Genomic DNA, 17,566 nt, shown 5'->3' with positions numbered 1-17,566 from the left:
AAATGTTCGTCTTTAAGAGTCTGTATATTCCAGTTAATGATTAATCCATTGCTAAATTAGTTGAAGAGTTTCAATATTTGATTTGTCAAGATTAATTGTTTCAGCGGCAGTGACATGCACTAAGTAGGCCTTAGCCTAAATATGCTAACAACTTAAGATCTTACTTTTAGGATGTGCAGCTTCGTCCCAGTCTTATCAGCCACTGCTGAAAATGAGCATCCACCATACCATTAAAAAAAAAAATTTAAATCCCATTTCAGTTCTCATCTGACCAGAAGGCAAGGTTTTTAACATTGTGTAAATGGGATTTCTTATGACTTTCTATAAATGTTGTCATATCCCTATAAATGGGTATCTTTAGACTGCACAACAAAGGGAGCATTCACACCAGCTCTACTGAATCCGCTTTAATTAAACTCCAGTTCATTTGCCTGAAACATCTGAATGTGGACTCGAACTCTGGCTCGGTTTCGGTTCGGTTAAAGTGAACTCTTTTTTTCATTCAGAATGCATATATGAACGCCAAGTGGACTGGAAACCGCTCCAAAAGCAGGTAGTGAACAATAGCGCAGGGCATTCTGGGTAAACCTAAATAAACTTGCAATTTAGCGCTAGAGGGAGAAATGACTTGTCTTTCGCCAACAACAAGAGAAATCTTACAACTGCTAAAATCTGAGATTTTTTTGTTTACATTCTGTGACGAATGAAGCTGCACTCAGTGTCTCCTTCAGAGGTTTTGGGTCCAGCGCCCCCACAGGTGAGGAGGGGAACGTGATTTTCAATTTGACTGTTTGACACAGTGCAGGGTGAAAACAAACCACAGCAGATGAAAATGTAACAAATGTTGCAATTTTGGTCCCCCAGTAGAATTGAATCTACTGCACTAATCTCCTCTAAGGCCACACTTTTAAGATTTTAATTTATAAAATCTTAAAATCACTTCTAGTAAAATGCCTTAAAGTCTGTGGTTATAATGTGATGACATGGAAACATCTGAATACTTTTGATTCTAGGTACAAATTTCAAACATTGACTTCAGAACTGCTTGTAATAACAACACAAACTAAACAATACCTTTATAATATCCTCTCAAATCCAGGGTGAGCTCAGAAAAACTGTGCAAATCCTGATCGCTCTCAGTATAAAATCGCTGCCTGCGAAAGTCTGCGTTTACCTTTATTAGTCAGCACGGCTGAAGGAGCGGTACCGCACAGTCAGCGCCAGCTCCAGTCATGACTGGTACTCCTGCACGTCCAGCACCTGCGCTCAAATCTAATTTCCCCGTGTGCTGTTGACTTTTCAGTGCAGCCCTTATCTGTCTCCGACTGATCTAGCCGCAGCCTGGTTGTGCTGCAAGCGCTTAGCAATAGGGATTTTTCAAAAAGAATATTCCTAGAAGATTGGAACAGTGGCTGTTTTGCATACATGGACCTTTTCTGAAGCAGGTATGCTGGCGAACTGTTGCCACCTACACATGTTGCAGAAAAACTCCCCACTGTGTGTCACTCACAGGCTAAAACAGGGGAGGGGGGAACACTGCAGTTAAAAATGAGTGGGCTTCACCTGCAGGTCTTTGAGAAAACTTGAGGCAATATTGCCCAGACGTAGCTGTAGTTTTGTTTCTGTGTTGACTGGAAGATTATCTAAAATTCAATCCAACCAGGTGAGAAAAACGACATTTCTTCCTGTGATTTCATTTCCTCTCGTTCTTTTTATTTTTAAATTTTTTTAATTGTTCGGCCCTCTGAGAGCGACTCACCAGTTCAGTTTCTGTTGTGAGTAATCCTGCACACGCTGCATGACAGATGTTATCTCTGGGCCTCTGTATATGCGTCACAGGGACTTTGCTTTGAAACTGGGGTTTTGTGTGTGAAATTAAGCGTTTTCTCCTCAGTCACGTTGTCTTAACTTGTGATTGCAGTTAATTGAGAGACAATACTTTGTTGGCAGCTGCAGGTTGGAGCTTTAAAAATGATTAATCAAGCAGCTTGGAAATGTGCTGGACTTTTTCCGTGCCGCGTCACCTATTAACTTAATTTCCCTGAAATGGTTGGTTGCAAAACAAGGAGCAAGCACAATAAAAGTCCTCCATTTCACCAGTATGATAGCAAACCAATGATTTTGTTAGTAATTGATGATTACATTGTTTGTTCTGATAAAAAAAAAAATCTCAACCTGTGGATTTTCATTTAACCCTTAAGCCTTTTTTAATAAAATATTAGAAACAGTGAAAAATGCAAATGAACTAATAATTTCATTCCATTTAAAATAAGAAAATAGACATTTAACTGCCTAAAATCACATAACACAGCAAAACTTTGGAGTATGTTTGATTATTTGTAGCACAGGATGCATCTGCAGCTAAAAATAATAACTTCAACTTGTTAAAAGCTCAACCGTTTCCACTTGAGACAACATCAATACAGGATGGATCTGTTGATTATTTTTTGATTAATCACTTCATAATTGGGTCGTAAAAGCTGCTTAATACAAGATTTTCTTAACCAGAATTTGAAGCAATTTTTTTTTTACCTTTAGTGCAAAATGCATATCTTTTTGTGTAGTTTTTGTTGAATTACTGCTCAGGGTTGCTAATTGGAGTAAAGTTCAACCATTCATCCATTATCTGTTCACCCTTATCCCTAGTGGGGTCAGGAGATTCTGGTGCCTATCTCCATCTGCGTTCCAGGCGAGAGGCAGGGTCACCCTGGACAAGCCACCAGCCTGTCGCAGGGCAACACAGAAACAAACAGGACAAACAACCACACACACACACTCACACCACGGGAAGAATTTGGAAAGACTATCAGTCGTGTTTTTGGACTGTGGGAGGAAGCCAGAGTACCTGGAGAGAACCCACGCATGCACAAGGAGAACATGCAAAGACCCTGGGCCGGGAATCGAACCCTGGACCTTCTTGCTGCGAGGCAACAGTGTTACCAACTCCGCCACTGTGCAGCCCGAGTAAAGTTTAGGTAGCAATTAATCAATTAATATACTAAATGAGTTGACAATTATTCCAACAATCACCTCATAAATCAATAAAAACACAAACCCGTTCATCTGTAAACTGGAGGAAAGAGAAAGTGGTTTTGTTTTTGAAATGAAGAGATAAGTTGTGTCTTTCCCCGCAGCTCAAGCTGCTGATGTAAACAGAAAGTAGTGGAGGAACATTTTGACACTTTGCCCTTTTTTCTGCCCCTCAGGTAACCGAGTTTGTCTGCGGAGCTTTGTACCCCCACCTCCAGTGCCACTGCTTGTGCCTCGACAGCTCAGCTCTGCCCCCGGCTTTGAAACAAGCGAGAGGCTTCAGACCTCCGACTGCATGTCTCAGACCTCCTTCCTGTTCATCCCCGACATCTTAAAGGTGCTTTGTCACCGGCACGCTTCGTAGTCGCCCTTTATTCTGGGACAGAGGTGTGACGCTCGTCGCTTGACTGGAAGCGAAATTGTTGCTCGTTCAGAGGGGGGGAGGAAGGCCGCTGAACAGAGTGCCGCTTTCCCCGGAGATGAAGCTGCAGGCCGTCATGGAGAACCTGCACAGGCAGCAGAGGGCCAAGCTTCTGATGGAGCAGCAGCTACAGCAGCAGGCCATCGCCCAGCACGCCCAGGTCCGCGCCGGCGATGACCCCATGGAGAGCACCGCCCCCGAGGGCGAGCAGGCGCAGATCGCGGCGCTGGCGGCCATGCGGGCCGCCGCCGCTGGGCTGCAGAGGGTGTCGGACAGCCCCATGTCGAAGCGCAGCAGCGGCGGCGAGGAGGAACGAGACGACGACAACGACGAAGGGGAGGAGCATTACAAGGAGATGATGGGCTCCGACGAGGAGGAACAAATGTAAGTTCATCGGTCAGAAAATCTGGGTGGTTTTTCAACAGGGTTTTCTTGGAGGTTGTTTCCATTCACCATAAAACTTCTTCAGTTAATTTAAAATAAATTTCCTTAATGGAAACATGTCAATTTCGAAAAACTCTGGTTTCAATAAAGTATTGGAAACATTTTTTTTCACATCACAGAAGTAAGAGATGAACAAGTGGACGTTATACTGCTGGCAGAAAAGACAAAGAAAACGACAGGAAGATGATTTAGCAAGCGAACAAACTTATTCACGTGATTTTAATTGTGTTTCCTATTTAACTGAAACACTGGAATGGCGAAATGCAGGTTGTTGTTTTTTTTACATTAGTGGAATATCAACAAAGTTTTCCTCGCATTTGTTTGTGATGACATCACGCTCACGGCAGCCATCTTATTTTTAGCCCTTTTCGCCCAACTCCTCCAAAATGTAAATAAATTAGCTTTTCCAAAATCTGAGTCGACCTTTTTATTCCTCACATGTCAGTAAACGGAAATGGGACGAGGGAGACTTTGAAAGCGACATGGACGAAGACTTTGACGACGACCTGGCAGAAGAAGGGCTGCCGACCGGCCACGACGCCGTGGCTCCTGGGAAGGGCATCCTGGTGCTGCCCCACCGCCATCTCCACCCTCACTCCCAGCTGCCGAAGGTGCGGCCCAGCGTGGAGCAGGAGCACCGCGTCGCCATCATGCCTCCCCACGCTCCACACAGCCACCTGGGCGTGCAGGACCACGGAGAATGGACCTACGAGGAGCAGTTCAGACAGGTGAGGCTGCTGCTTCTGTTTTTTACAGACGAATCTTTAATTCTAATAATACATTGCTTCTTTCTTTCACTGTGATACTAACTCCAGGCTTAGATGTGGCTTTAACTAACTTAATACTGACTAACTTTATTCCTCTCAAAATTTGATCAATTTTTGCAGTTTCTGATTTAATGAAACTGTATTCACTTTAAAACCAAGCTGAAACAAATAATAAAAATAGACTGAACACGCGTTAAATTTCTACTGAGTTGCACGAGGAGTGGAGTCTATACGTTATTCCTGACTGAGCTGCGCAGATTCAGGCGAGAGTGGAGTGGGGGAGGTTCGGTCAGGGAGCGTTTTAACAGCTTTAGCGTGCAGGAGTTTACTGTAAACATGCCAGTGGGCGGCTGGATATTATGAGGGAGGCCTGAGTGAAACAAGACAGGCTGTTTACATGGGAAGACCGAAGTCTGTCAGCAGCTCGAGGCTGCATGCTGTCAGTTAAAACAGAAATCTAACCACAGTTCAGATACAAAAAAAAACTTCCACTGTTTGTAGATGTGATTTAAACTAGGACGGAATCAATTTTTTTTCCTCTAGAAATTGCATAAAGTCTTATCAGGAGGTTGACCTTTGCAGTGTAAAGCAATCATTGGAGTTATAGATGTACTTTATAGTGTCCATGGTTATAGTTTATAAAACAGATCTAGTACACATGCATCCACTTCACAGCTGAAGCCAGTTTTTTGCCATCTGTCATGGCGGAGTGGGCGGAGCCCTGAAGAGCGTGACGTCACGTGCAAAGGGTCAATATTTCTGAATGCTTAAACAGCTCTGGAAAAAATTAGGAGACCACTTAAAATTATCAGTGTCTCTGGTTTTACTTTTTATAGATATCAGTGAACATTGTACTTTCATTCTATGAACTACTGAACTCTTTCTGAGTTAAAACATTACTGTTGTTGTTTCTAAATGAATATAAACTTGTTTCCTTTGCATTATTTGAGGTCTGAAAGCACTGCAGCTTTTTTATTATTTTCACCATTACTCATTTTCTGCAAATGAAATGCTAAAATTTTGCTTGGAATATCAGAGACATGTTGTCAATAGTTCATAGAATAAAAGACCAATGTTCATTTTACTCAAACATATACCAATAAAAAGTTAAATCAGAGAAACTGATCATTTTAAGTGGTCTATATATATATATATATATATATATATATATATATATATATGTGTGTGTGTGTTTGTGTGGCACAGACTGCCACCATTTTACGCAGCAGCTTATTACATAATGGAAGCCGCCACTGAAATGCAAACACAATCATGGCCTGTTGCAATATTTCCAACCATAAAACACACTCATCAGTGTGAGAAACGGGCCGGTCTCGTTTGCAATGTTTCTCAACTCTTTTCACCGCTGACACGGTCCGCGTGTCGCAGACGGATTAAATCGGCCACGTTGCACGCAGCCTTCATTATCAAGCCCTAACTATAGATTCAGTAATTTAAGGCCTATTTTTTTGTAATTACAGGCTGTGGAATATAACTCCCCTAAAACCTATACTCTGCTTCTGAAAATAACCCACCCCTCCCTGTGTGAGTGCCCTGACAGGGCATTCTCAGATTTCATGTGGCAGGTACAACATACTGGGCAATTTTATCGTCATGCGTCACTCGGCTGTGGATTAGATTTGCGTTTAACGCATCTGACACTTAATCATGTTGGTTGTTTGTTAATCAATAGATTATTAAAGCCTGCATTGTATTTATCTTACCATAGATGTAGGGAAAATTGATAATAAATGAAAAACAATGCAGTATTTTAGAAAGATGTTGCTATTTTTGGCCTTCGATGATTATAGCAATAAGCTGTAATTGCAGCTATAGCCTGTTATAATAGCTGCTTCCTGATAATTCAAACTGTCTTGCTTTGCATGCCCAAGATTGCATATTTATTTTGCTTCTTCTTTTTTTTCTCAACCTTACATTTGTGGCTTCTTCTTTGCTTTTTATTGGTAGATATATAAACCATCATCTTGCAGTTTTTTTTTATTATATCTCACGGTTCTGCCTGGTCTTGGTTGTTGTGAAATATCAAAAGCGATGAAACAGAAAATTTGTAGCTGCTGTTATGTGTGAAGCAGCGAACACACGTTAACCGTCTGCCCCAGAAAAACAATGCAATAAAAGTATTTATATAACAGCTATCATCTAAAAAGGTTCTGCCTTCAGTTTTCAAATGATTGATGCAGACGTGGAAAAGTGCCGACTGGGCAGCGTTACTTTTATCATTCATGATAAAAGTGCACATCCAGTTTGGAAAGTAAACTTCATTTAATTTCTTCAGCCTTTTTCCTGGGATTTTATGCTTCACTGTATCTGCTGGCGAGAAAAACATCCAGTGATTCAGGTTGCTACAATCAACAGTAGCTACACAGGCACACCCACTCGAAGGAAACAAACGCACCCAGTGGAACTCTTTCATTCTATTGGCTCCCAGGTTGCCAGGCGACAGTACTTTTTTGTTCCAAGCACGGGCAGAAAATGATTCGCAAGCGAGCAGAGGTTTGATCCGAACAGGGACAAGTTTTGAGTGCAAGGAGAAAGGTTTGAGAAATATTTGAAAGAGAGCAGAAGTTTGGCATACAGCATTACAAGTTTTGAGAAGAAAGACTTGAAGTCCTGCTTTCAAACTGAAAATATGTGGTCTCCAAAAAGTCCAACATAAATAAAGGGCAGATGTCTAATAGTATTCCTGTGAGCAGGTTCACCCATCTGAGTCTGCTTCTTTTAAATAATCCTTTGTTTGATCATTTTTGGTGGATGTCTATATTTTGGTAGCTTCTCTCGTTGGATTAAGCATTGAAAAATGCTCCATCATTACGTGGATTAACATCAACATCATTTTCTCTTTGTACATAAAAAAAAGAATGCTCCATAACTATGGACTAGGACTGAATTGTTTAATCAGATTAGAAGTGATTCATCAATTTTTGAAATAATTGTCATCTAAATTAACAGTCAGTTAATTGTTAACTGGAGTGTACAGACAAAAAAAGACCATTTGCTGAAAGAACAACCCAGTCAGAGCAGCAATTAAGCCAAAACTGTACATTTTGTTACTTCATTTTAGGTAATACATTGTTTATTTTCTGATTTAATTTATTAGCATTTTTTAATTTATTTCAATTATTACTTTAAAAAAAGGCTCAACTGGTTAAATGAAAATCAGCAGAATGTGCCATTTTTTTTACTCAATTTATTAATCAATTGAATAATCAGTTACTAAATTAATTGTTAGCTGCAGCCCTAGTCTGTACTTTATTTTTGTAAGTAAATCCTAAATGTTTGTGCTTGATTTAATTTTGCTCAGATGAGATCAGAGTAAAGACGCTCAACACAAAAACACGCAACACTTTCTGTTCATTTTTAAAGCTGATTTTGCAAGTCAAAAAATTATGCCTACGCTTGTCTTTCATATAAAATTCCAACAAATAAAAAAACAGAAGTTTGTGGTTCTAACGAGACAAAAGTTGAAGTCTGTATTGTTAAACTGAAATGAAAATCAGTTTAACAGAAATGAAAATCAGCATTTGTGTTTCTTTGATGGAAACACAAATGTTGGCTTTTCATCAGCTATTTTTCCCCAAACTGTGCTCAACAATGCGCCCTGGTATCTTAAAAACGTGAGGCTCCTGGTCTTCTGAGTTGGGTCTGTGTCTGTAAAACTTGCTCCACTGTGTTTGTGTCGGTCTATCTGTTTGCATAACACAGTTCCAGGTAATATTTCTGAATGCAAAGTCATACTTTTTTGGGAGAAAAGTTAAATCAGTTTGGTTTATTAGTGTCATCACAGAGCATGTAGCAACACTGATTATTCCAGGCTTGGACTTTACAAACTTGAGATTTGTTGTTAAATCCTTTTTTTATTTTCATTATTTTTGCAATATTTTTTTGAAAACCTAAGATTTTTTTTTGTTGGTTAGCACAGAATTTAAATCTACAACTGATCCCTAATTGAAAATTGATAAACTAGGCTTCATTTTGTGACAATAATGCAGCGAGCAGGAAGGATCTTCAGTAGCAGTCAGTCTTGCATTGATTCTGAAAACACCTCTGACTGAAGCTGCTGTCTCAGCATCGGGACATGCTAAACGCTCAAAATCCAGCCAGCAGAGATGACGTTCCACCGCTAATCTACTTCATTTGCTTTTGCTGCTCCGCTTTACCTAACAGTTGTTTTGAAAGTAAAAAAGAGCAGTTATCCTTCCAGCCGAACAGTTTCAAAAATTAATTGAAAATAACTGTCCTTATCATAACAAACGTTTATAAAAAGAGCAAAAGAAGACTAAAGTAAAAGAGCTAATCAATAAAAAAGCAGCTATTTCTAAGTCTTTTGGGTTTCTGTTCAAATCTGAGAAATGTTAACATGAACTGAAAGCGCCATAACTCCCTCGCTCACGTTCACGAAAGCAGTTTCTTCTTCTGATCGGATTTCATTATCTCACCATCGCCTGAAGGTGCAAGTCAACAAAAAGTTACTTGTATTGTTTGAAACTTAATCTGTTGACATGTTTTAGTCGGAAGTAAGTTTTTTTATTTTTTCTTATTAACAGAGTGGCTTTTCTGCTCTCAGATTATGGCCACAAAGCAAAACATTTTAATGTTTTTTTACTAATAACTTGCAGCGTGCACATGTTGCTAAGCAGTTTTCCGAATGTCTGGGGAGGAAGGAGTTAAGATGGTACAGTTTATTTTGAGCAGGTGGGTGGAGGCTGCAGGAATGTGCTTGATGGAGGGTGATAATGTGGCCACTAGGAACCTCAGATCCTCAGCAGAAACTTTGCATGCCTCTATCAGTCCTGAGCAGTCATGGCTTCTCCAAACTGTAAACCGACATGTGCAGATCACTTTTGACTTACGGAGAGCAGATAAAGTCTGAATGGTGCTGCAGACTGAGTGAGACGAAGTAAAACCCAAATAATATACATTTCTTTCTTTTTCTTTCTACTTGCACGGTGCGCTGCAGGGGGAAGGAAAAAAAGTGCAACCAATCCCAACAAATTTGTAGTTGACGTTTCGCCTCTGGGCAGTTTGCTGCAAAGACATATTGGCAAATCCCATCCTGCATTCCTGGAGGATCATCCAGACACCTTCCTCCGCTCTCTGCTGAAATGTCAGACTAAATTAAGCCAAGAGGTGCCGGCTGCTCCAAGTCTGATTACGCTGTGGCTTTAAGTGAATTAATCAAAAATATTCGAGGCCCTTTGCCAGCGCCATCATATCTGCACAGGGCAGAGAGCAGAGAGAATTAAATAAAGGGCAGAGCTTTATACAGATATCAAATTATGACACACTGTTGGATTAATTTGTAAATGAAACTGATTTGAGTGTCTGGTGGCGTTTATTTCAGTGATACGAGCTTGATACCACTTATAGCCCTTCTTGGTATTTGAACTCTCTATAGATATCTGGCTCTGCGATATCTACAGAAATTTCCATGCATATTAGATTCGAACAAAGCAAACAATGCAACTTTATAAACTTCATGAATAATTTTTATTATTCTTGCATCCATTATTTCCTCAGTCTGTCACCAATATGAAGCCTATTAAGCCTTTAAAAGTTTCCCAAAAACAAAACTTTCTTAGTTTTAGTTTGTTTGTTTTATGAAAATGGTTTAATTTCTTCTTTCTGTCTTAACCTTAACAAACAAAACCACAGAGAGATACTGTGGTTTCTACTAGGTCAACTAGATTAAAAACAAACAAACAGATACTTTGTGCATTTTTAAACTAGATACTGAATTTGTCTCAGTAAGTAAATTTCAAATTTTTTCTGGCATAAAAATCACACCGTCCAAATAACTCACACATATAAATGAAGATGGACAAAAATAAGTGAATAATTGAAGCAATTAGTTATAAAACCATTTTACCAAAAAGTTATTTGTAATTGAGTCTTGCCTTACTTCAAGAGTAATAAGACATTTGCACTTTAAACTAGACCTAAAGTTCTTGGTAAGATTTTGCAGTGGCAGTTTTACTCCAATAAAAATATTTTGAATGGGAACGCGCTGACATGCTTTATTTTTTATTTTTACATCATTTGATAGAAGGTTTGTTGCAGATTCAGTTTCTTTATCATCTACTTTACACTGGCTGTTTCACTTCAAATTAAAGTTGTCTGTACAGGTTTGACCAGGTTTCTTGGTGTATTTAATTGTGCTGTACTGGTGCAGAGCGACCAGGTAGATTTGTAATCATGTCTGTGTTTTAACAACAGGAGCATTTTAAGTCAATTCAGCAGTTTTTTCTGTATTGGATCGATACTAAACCTCTGATGTCTGTATGGTATCAAAAGATAATTTAAATTGTAGAAAGTATAATCAAAACCTAATATCAGAAGGCTTTTCACTTTAACTTTACCAGCATCAACGCTTCAAATGCTCAATTAATTTTTCCTCTAAACACTCCGAACGTTTCTAGACATGCAGGTTTGACAATCCCGCTCAGAGCTGCTGTGTCTCCATGGCTAAATACCTCGCCCTCCTCCCCTGTATAAACAATATCTTCTTCAGGCCAGAAGCCATCCAGGGGCCACGCGGCCCCTTTAAGTCTCCACGTCTCTGTCTGCTTTAAACACCAGCAGCTGGACAGATGGAGCCCAGATGGACAGTAAAGTAGGGATGTCTTTAAAAATTCATGGCACTCACCATGATCAGTTGAAATGGAGGGAGGGGGTTGGCATTAAACATTAAATTGCTCCGACCCACCCACACACACACACACACACACACACACATATACACACGCATACACACAGGGAGGAGGGGGAGGGGGCTGTTAGGGACTACAGGAAGTGCAGCAGGAATAAGAGCCAATTGGGAGCGACACTTACTGGGATTGCCCATCAGGTTTCCGCTGATACAGCTGTCTGATAAGTGCATGTTGAGTTTATAATCCACTGTAGGGGAGCCTTTTGATCCGAGTTTATGAGTTCTTTCTTACTTTGCTGGGTTTCTTTGGTCTTTTAGGAGCAATGTTTATTTTATAACATTATTACAACCCGAAAAGAGACTTAAATATCCTGAGAGTATGCTGTGCTTTGTTAGCATGCTGCAAAAATGTCTTTTATTGCGATAAATTAGCACAATGTCGCCTCTTTTCCACATATTAATGCCCACTGTTTGTCAGCTGGCTTAAAAATAATTCAATTTAAAAATAAATTACATTTATCATTTTTCTTTTAATTATGATTATTTAACACAACAATGACCAACATATATGTAGACATTCAGGTCAAATAACGAAACAAAAACCAAAAATAAAACACCAGCAATTATTTCCAAAAGTAGGTATTTATATTTTAGACAACTAAAAAAAACAGAGAATAAAGAAAATTAATGAAATTTGCTGTGGAAAGTAGTAGAGACATTTAGTCATTCTGTTTTAGTTATTTTTTCTCATACAGCATGTAGTTTTTTCTGTTCCAAATATCCCTTTGATTTTTCTCCATAACTCTAAAACCATTTATAAAGTTCATCATCTGGTGGCTCATATCATTCTGCATTATTCAACACTGAGGGGCTTTTTCATTAGATTTCTGGAGAAACTTGAGTTTCATTAAAAAACAAGAGATGGTTTTATAGGAGGGTTAAAAACGGAGCGAGTTAGCATGGAAAGACCTCTGAAAGTCTTCCTGTTTTAAAGGGAAAGGAGCAGCACAGAGGGAAAACACGAGGTGTGACTGAGGCAGCAGGAAAAAGTCCCTCACTTGGCACAGCGCTTTGACTCGTAGCCAAGTAGAGCGTGTAGTAAACGCTCATTTTAACTGTGAAGCACCGCAGAGCATTTGAAACGTGTCCAAGCCCGAGCATGCTGCATGGGGCTGATGTCAGAAACTGTACAGCCATGGGGATTCTGGAAATTGGCAGACACTCAATACGGACCAGGAGAGGGGAGCTGGGGAAGGAATGTAAACAAAGATTGTGTAAAGGCCGGAGTTAGCGCCTTCATCCTGTCTCTTTCTTTCTCTCTCTGTTGAGCGGCGAGGCTTTTTCTCAGACTTCCTCTTTTGCTTAAAGCTTCAGGAACCGATAAGAAGTTATCAGATTGTGAAGAGGTCTCTTGTCCACATCCCTCTACGAGTGACGCCAAAAATTTTCTTTGGTCAGATTTAGCCCAATTAAAGATCTATCGCATTGTGAAATGAGATTAGACTATATTTGAAACTGAAAAATAACTTCCCTCACATACCTCATGATTGGAGTCAAAACTTGTTGATATTTAAAACTGTTCATGATTTTATCGTAGCAAAGTATCTAGTTTTGTGTCCCGTACTGTCGTTTTCAAGGTATTCTGCCCTTCAAGTCATCACAACACAGACTTTCTCAAAGTTTTTAGTGAGCTGCATTTGTCCTTTGGAACAAAATTAAATATATTCTTCTATATTTTATATTCTATATTTTTACAATTCTAAATAATACATTAGTTTTGAACACAACCAACAACTAAAAATGGCGCTTCTGCTTTGCTAACACTAACAAACGGCGCATCAAGTTGCGTTGCGCCTTCACCTGGACATTGCAACCCCGCTCAATTCTCATCGCCCCGTTTCTCCCTTTGAACTTGATTCCTCCAGTAGAATTTAAGTCTGTAGTTTTAGCAACAAAGCCATTCAGTCGGTGTTAGCCACACTTCCAAATATTTAATTAACAGCCATCTTGTTTGGCTCTTCTCTCTTTGTAGCGCTGTGGTTGTTTACAATAATCTTCATACTGTGTAATTAAATTTGGTAAAACTTAAAACGTCTACAAAGCCCACACCTCCAGCTATCTATTGTTTCTCAATAGGAAAAAAAGTGTTGAGCAAGGAGCTAGTTTTTGCCAGGCTAATTGTCCCTAGGTATTTCAGCTTCCTAAGCTCATTAACTTTTTAATTTTTAAACACAATTTATAAGAGATAAACAAGTAAATCAGTTACTTTCTACTGAACCGTGGCTAGGTGATACTCCACTGCATTATGGTTTTATCAATGCAGATGATGTTGCATATTTTCTGTAAGTTTTATTTCTTTAAATCTTGTGGTTCTGGTTGCACAATCTCTATCAGTCTGTCCACCCACGAAGTCGACTTACTAACCAACAAACGGTGACTTTCTCACTTAGTGAGGCTACCACTCTGCAGCAAAACGACATGTTGAACTGATTTATTTAAAGGTATAAAAACTTTTTAAAATCATTTACAACTGTCACTTTAGCAGGATTTATAGATTTTCTGTCTCTCTGCAGCAAATATTTGATTTCTTCCTTCATCTTTCGTTTTTACCATGTTTTAAATTTCTAAATGAATCCTTTGTGTGTTACTCAGACACAGACAAGAAAGACAGTTCAAGTTATCAATAAACAAACTCCTAAGTCACATCCCCTCTCACAAAGACCCAGTGGTAACCATTTATGTGAACAAAAGCTCTTCTTTTTGTGCTTTTACATTTATATTCCCCTGAAAAGGTAGCAAGCGTTGAAAGCTTTCTTTCTTGAAGGAATCAATTAAGAAATAGGTCAAAGATTGATAAAGGGATTTAGCGACACATTTTCAAGGTCTGAGTTGCTCTTTGTCCAAGTGTGAAGAGCAGCTGATAAATAGAGATAGGTGTTTTGAAATGCGGCTGTAATAGTCCGAGGAGTCAATAGGTCGCCTCAAAGCAAGGCATCTTTTTGTATTGTAAAAGCTTCGGTTAGTGCATTGATCAATAATTGTCACATTTCGCCCGGTGACATCACTCTGGCTCCTCTGTCTTGTCTCTATGATAATAACAAACCTCTTATGATTGTGTGGACGCAGCAGGAAGTTGGGCTGTTGGACTTTGCTAATGGCTCGGATACAAATAGCCTTTCCTGATATCTCCCCAGTAAAAACTGATAGTAGACGCGTCTCCCTGGAGATAATTCACCGTATCATGAAGGTTACCTTAATAAAACCTGTTTTTCCAGATCTAATTAAACATGTTGTCCAAGGTGTTTTCTACCTGAGTTTAATTTTGGTCCAAAATTTTGTACATTTTCAGCTGGTGTCAAACAAACCAAACACTTTGAAAAGCCTTTTCCCCTCCTTGCCTGTGGTGGTGCTATCACTACAACACCAAAACCCTCTGAAGAAGATACTGAACTCATCTTCCATCTTCATGAAATTTTAACAAAAATAGAGTGGGGTCAGAGTTTAGCAGTTGTAGGATTTAACTTTTGTCATCTGTAAAAGACCAGGAGCCATTTCTCCCGCTAGCGCTGGAATCACACACTTGTTTTAGTTGTATTTGCCCAGAATCCTTTACACTACAATCCACTTCCTGCTTTTTGAGCAGTTTCCAGGTTCATTCAAGCCACACCAGAATTCACTTCGAACCGAGACCGAGGTTTTCAGGCAGACCAGAGTTCACACCTTCCCAAATGAACCAGACTTCCCAGGGAAACAAACTAAAGAGTTTTATTAAAGCAGATTAAACAGAGCTGGTGAGACAAAAGCAAATCCTTTAAAAAATGTGTTCCCCTCCTCACCTGTGGTGGCGCTGCACCAAGAACTACTGAAGGAAACGACACAAACACCTTAAAAAAAAACAGAGCAGAACTTCAAATGTAAACAAAAATAGAGTGGCATCAGATTTTAGCGGTTTTAAGATTTCACTTTTGTCGCAAGTAAAAAGGCCACATGTCGTTTCTCCTGCTAGCGCTATGATCAGGCGTTTATTTTGGTTGTATTTTACTATTTACCCAGAATGCCCTACATTATAGTTCCTGTTTTGGAGAGATCCCCAGTCAAAACACAACAAAGTTCACTCCGACCGAACCGATTCTTAGGTTTTCAGGCCAGAGTTTGATTGTGCATGACAAATGAACTAGAATTCAGTTAAAGTGGACAAAACAGCGAATGAACCCCATGAATTACCTGCAGGGACACCAATGCGTGTTTGCAGTGAATAAGATCCACCATGCTTAAGGAACATATAAACACAGTGGAAGTTCCTGCGCCATTGTACAAACAGGATCAGGCTTGCTTACAAACACGGACGCACTGTATACGTTTCAGACTTTGCTAAAAGTCAGATGCATAAATGTTTAAACAGGAAGATGGATTCCTCTGCCATGTGGAAAAGAAAAACTCAGAGGTTTCTGTAGGTCAGATTTCTGTCTGCATGTAGTCTGGAGGCCCTGCAGTTCCCTCTCTGCTGGGGCCCACGGACGGCTATCTGCCCTGCGCGACGCTGGGTGGGCCAGATATGTTTTTGAGGTCACCAGTCGACCCGCTGACCTCTCCGTCCATCATCCAACACTAAAACTTTCTCCTACCCTTGTTTGCATCCAAATGCTGTTTAAAACAACTTGTGAAACTTCATGTGCTTTATCTTCGCCTCCATCTGTCTGCATTCAGACAAAGTTATCTCATCATCTGCGGTGGCTCTGAATAAATACTTTCAGCGTCGCTCAGGCTCATTAGATTATTATCTGGATCAGAATCTTTCAGTCATCTTAGGGGAAGAAGAAGCTCATAACATCAACGTTTTTTTATATAAAGTACTTCCATTTTAGCCCCTATCTATCACAGAGTGACTGTTGCTGTGTGTGGTATCACACATTGCTCTGTGATCTTAAATTGGTGCTACGCCCACTTCCCCTCCTTCTGCTTCGCCTCGCCTCGCTCAGTTTGGGCATCCATCATTGTGATCCTTCTCATTAGCAGCGCGGTTAGAAACATACATCAGACTTTTAGGGTTCTGGGAAAACTTGCTGCTTTTCCAATGAATGGGCTGTATATAATCATTTAGAGGCGCCTGTTCTGGTTCAGTCGCGTGATCCTCTGTTCATTTTTACCATTTTCTCCTCCACGTTTATTAGCACGACTGGTTACTGAAATGTTTAGAAAAGTACATTAAGCATTTGGATTTTTGAAATCAAGTGAAGGTAGATGAAGTTAATGAAGACTTCAAACCTGCAAAATGCAAAGCATAATTTAATGAACGTTCTTTCTCATTCAGAAATCTTTATATGTGGAACGGTTTACCATCAAAAATAGAAATGATTTTTAATTCCCAGGTGAAAGAAAGGCTAAAATAATAACAAATGACGCACACCCACATGCTCTGTTGTGGATAATCAGCTTTCTGTAATATGTTTTTTTATGTTTCTCTTGTTTATAGTCGCAGAAATTCAGCATATGATTGTTTCTGTGTTTATCTTTCATTTTTATTTTCCTGTGTTTTAATAAAGGTCCAAACAAAGACCGAGTTTCTAGAAAACATGCACAAAACAATGTTTTAGCATGTTACATTGGTAAATTTGAATTGAAATTGAAAGGCATTATGCGAAAAAAAAAAAAGAAACATTTTATTTTTAGATGTTTTAAAGAAGAGGTCTTCAACATGGAGGTCAAAGGCTCAAAGATGGTCGCAGATTTGCTGCAAGGGACTCGTAAAGATTCTGATTGTCATTCTTTTTGTAAGTCATAATAAATGCATGTTAACATGAATCCAACATGTAACAAAGTGATTAAAGAAGGTATAAATTAATCTATTTAACTCACATCCGTTGAGCAAACATCTGTTCATTTTATTAAAGTTCTGCATTTTGTACATGACAGTGGCATATACTAACCCATCACGTTTGTATTCAAAATTATCATTAAAATAAAGACATGAAATAAGGAAGTTGTGTGTTATTTGCACAGAACGCCTTCTATGCATCACTGAGCCCAGATTATTGTACTTACATTCAGCTCTGGTAAAACCTAAGAGGCCATTGAAAACCTGCTGGTTATTCCACCAAATGTTGATTTCTGAACTCTTCCAGAGTTAAAACATCAGTATTTTTTTTCTAAATGAATATAAACTTGTTTTATTTGCATTACTTGAGGTCTAAAGAGCTGCATATTTTTCCTTATTTTTGACCATTTCTCATTTCCAGC

At 39.3% G+C, this 17,566-nt stretch overlaps 1 protein-coding gene across 4 annotated transcripts in view; it reads left to right on the top strand.

The window, feature by feature from the left end:
• Positions 1 to 17,566, top strand: part of arid3a (AT rich interactive domain 3A (BRIGHT-like)) — a 58,132-nt gene that overhangs the window by 19,359 nt on the left and 21,207 nt on the right. For all 4 annotated transcript variants that reach the window (XR_008607219.1, XM_055049036.1, XM_055049014.1 and 1 more), the window contains exons 2-3: positions 3,207 to 3,835; positions 4,341 to 4,623. Coding sequence is in view for 3 of the 4 variants with exons in the window: in XM_055049036.1 (XP_054905011.1) it covers positions 3,510 to 3,835; positions 4,341 to 4,623 (609 nt within the window). In the remaining variant the exon portion in view is untranslated. The remainder of the gene's footprint in view (positions 1 to 3,206; positions 3,836 to 4,340; positions 4,624 to 17,566) is intronic.

The sequence above is a fragment of the Poeciliopsis prolifica genome, unplaced genomic scaffold (assembly GCF_027474105.1).
Source record: "Poeciliopsis prolifica strain line A6 unplaced genomic scaffold, Auburn_PproV2 SCAFFOLD002, whole genome shotgun sequence".
In the NCBI taxonomy this organism is placed as follows: Eukaryota; Metazoa; Chordata; class Actinopteri; order Cyprinodontiformes; family Poeciliidae; genus Poeciliopsis; species Poeciliopsis prolifica.
Note: the sequence above shows the minus strand (reverse complement) of the source record. Positions and strands in the feature narration are given on the sequence as shown.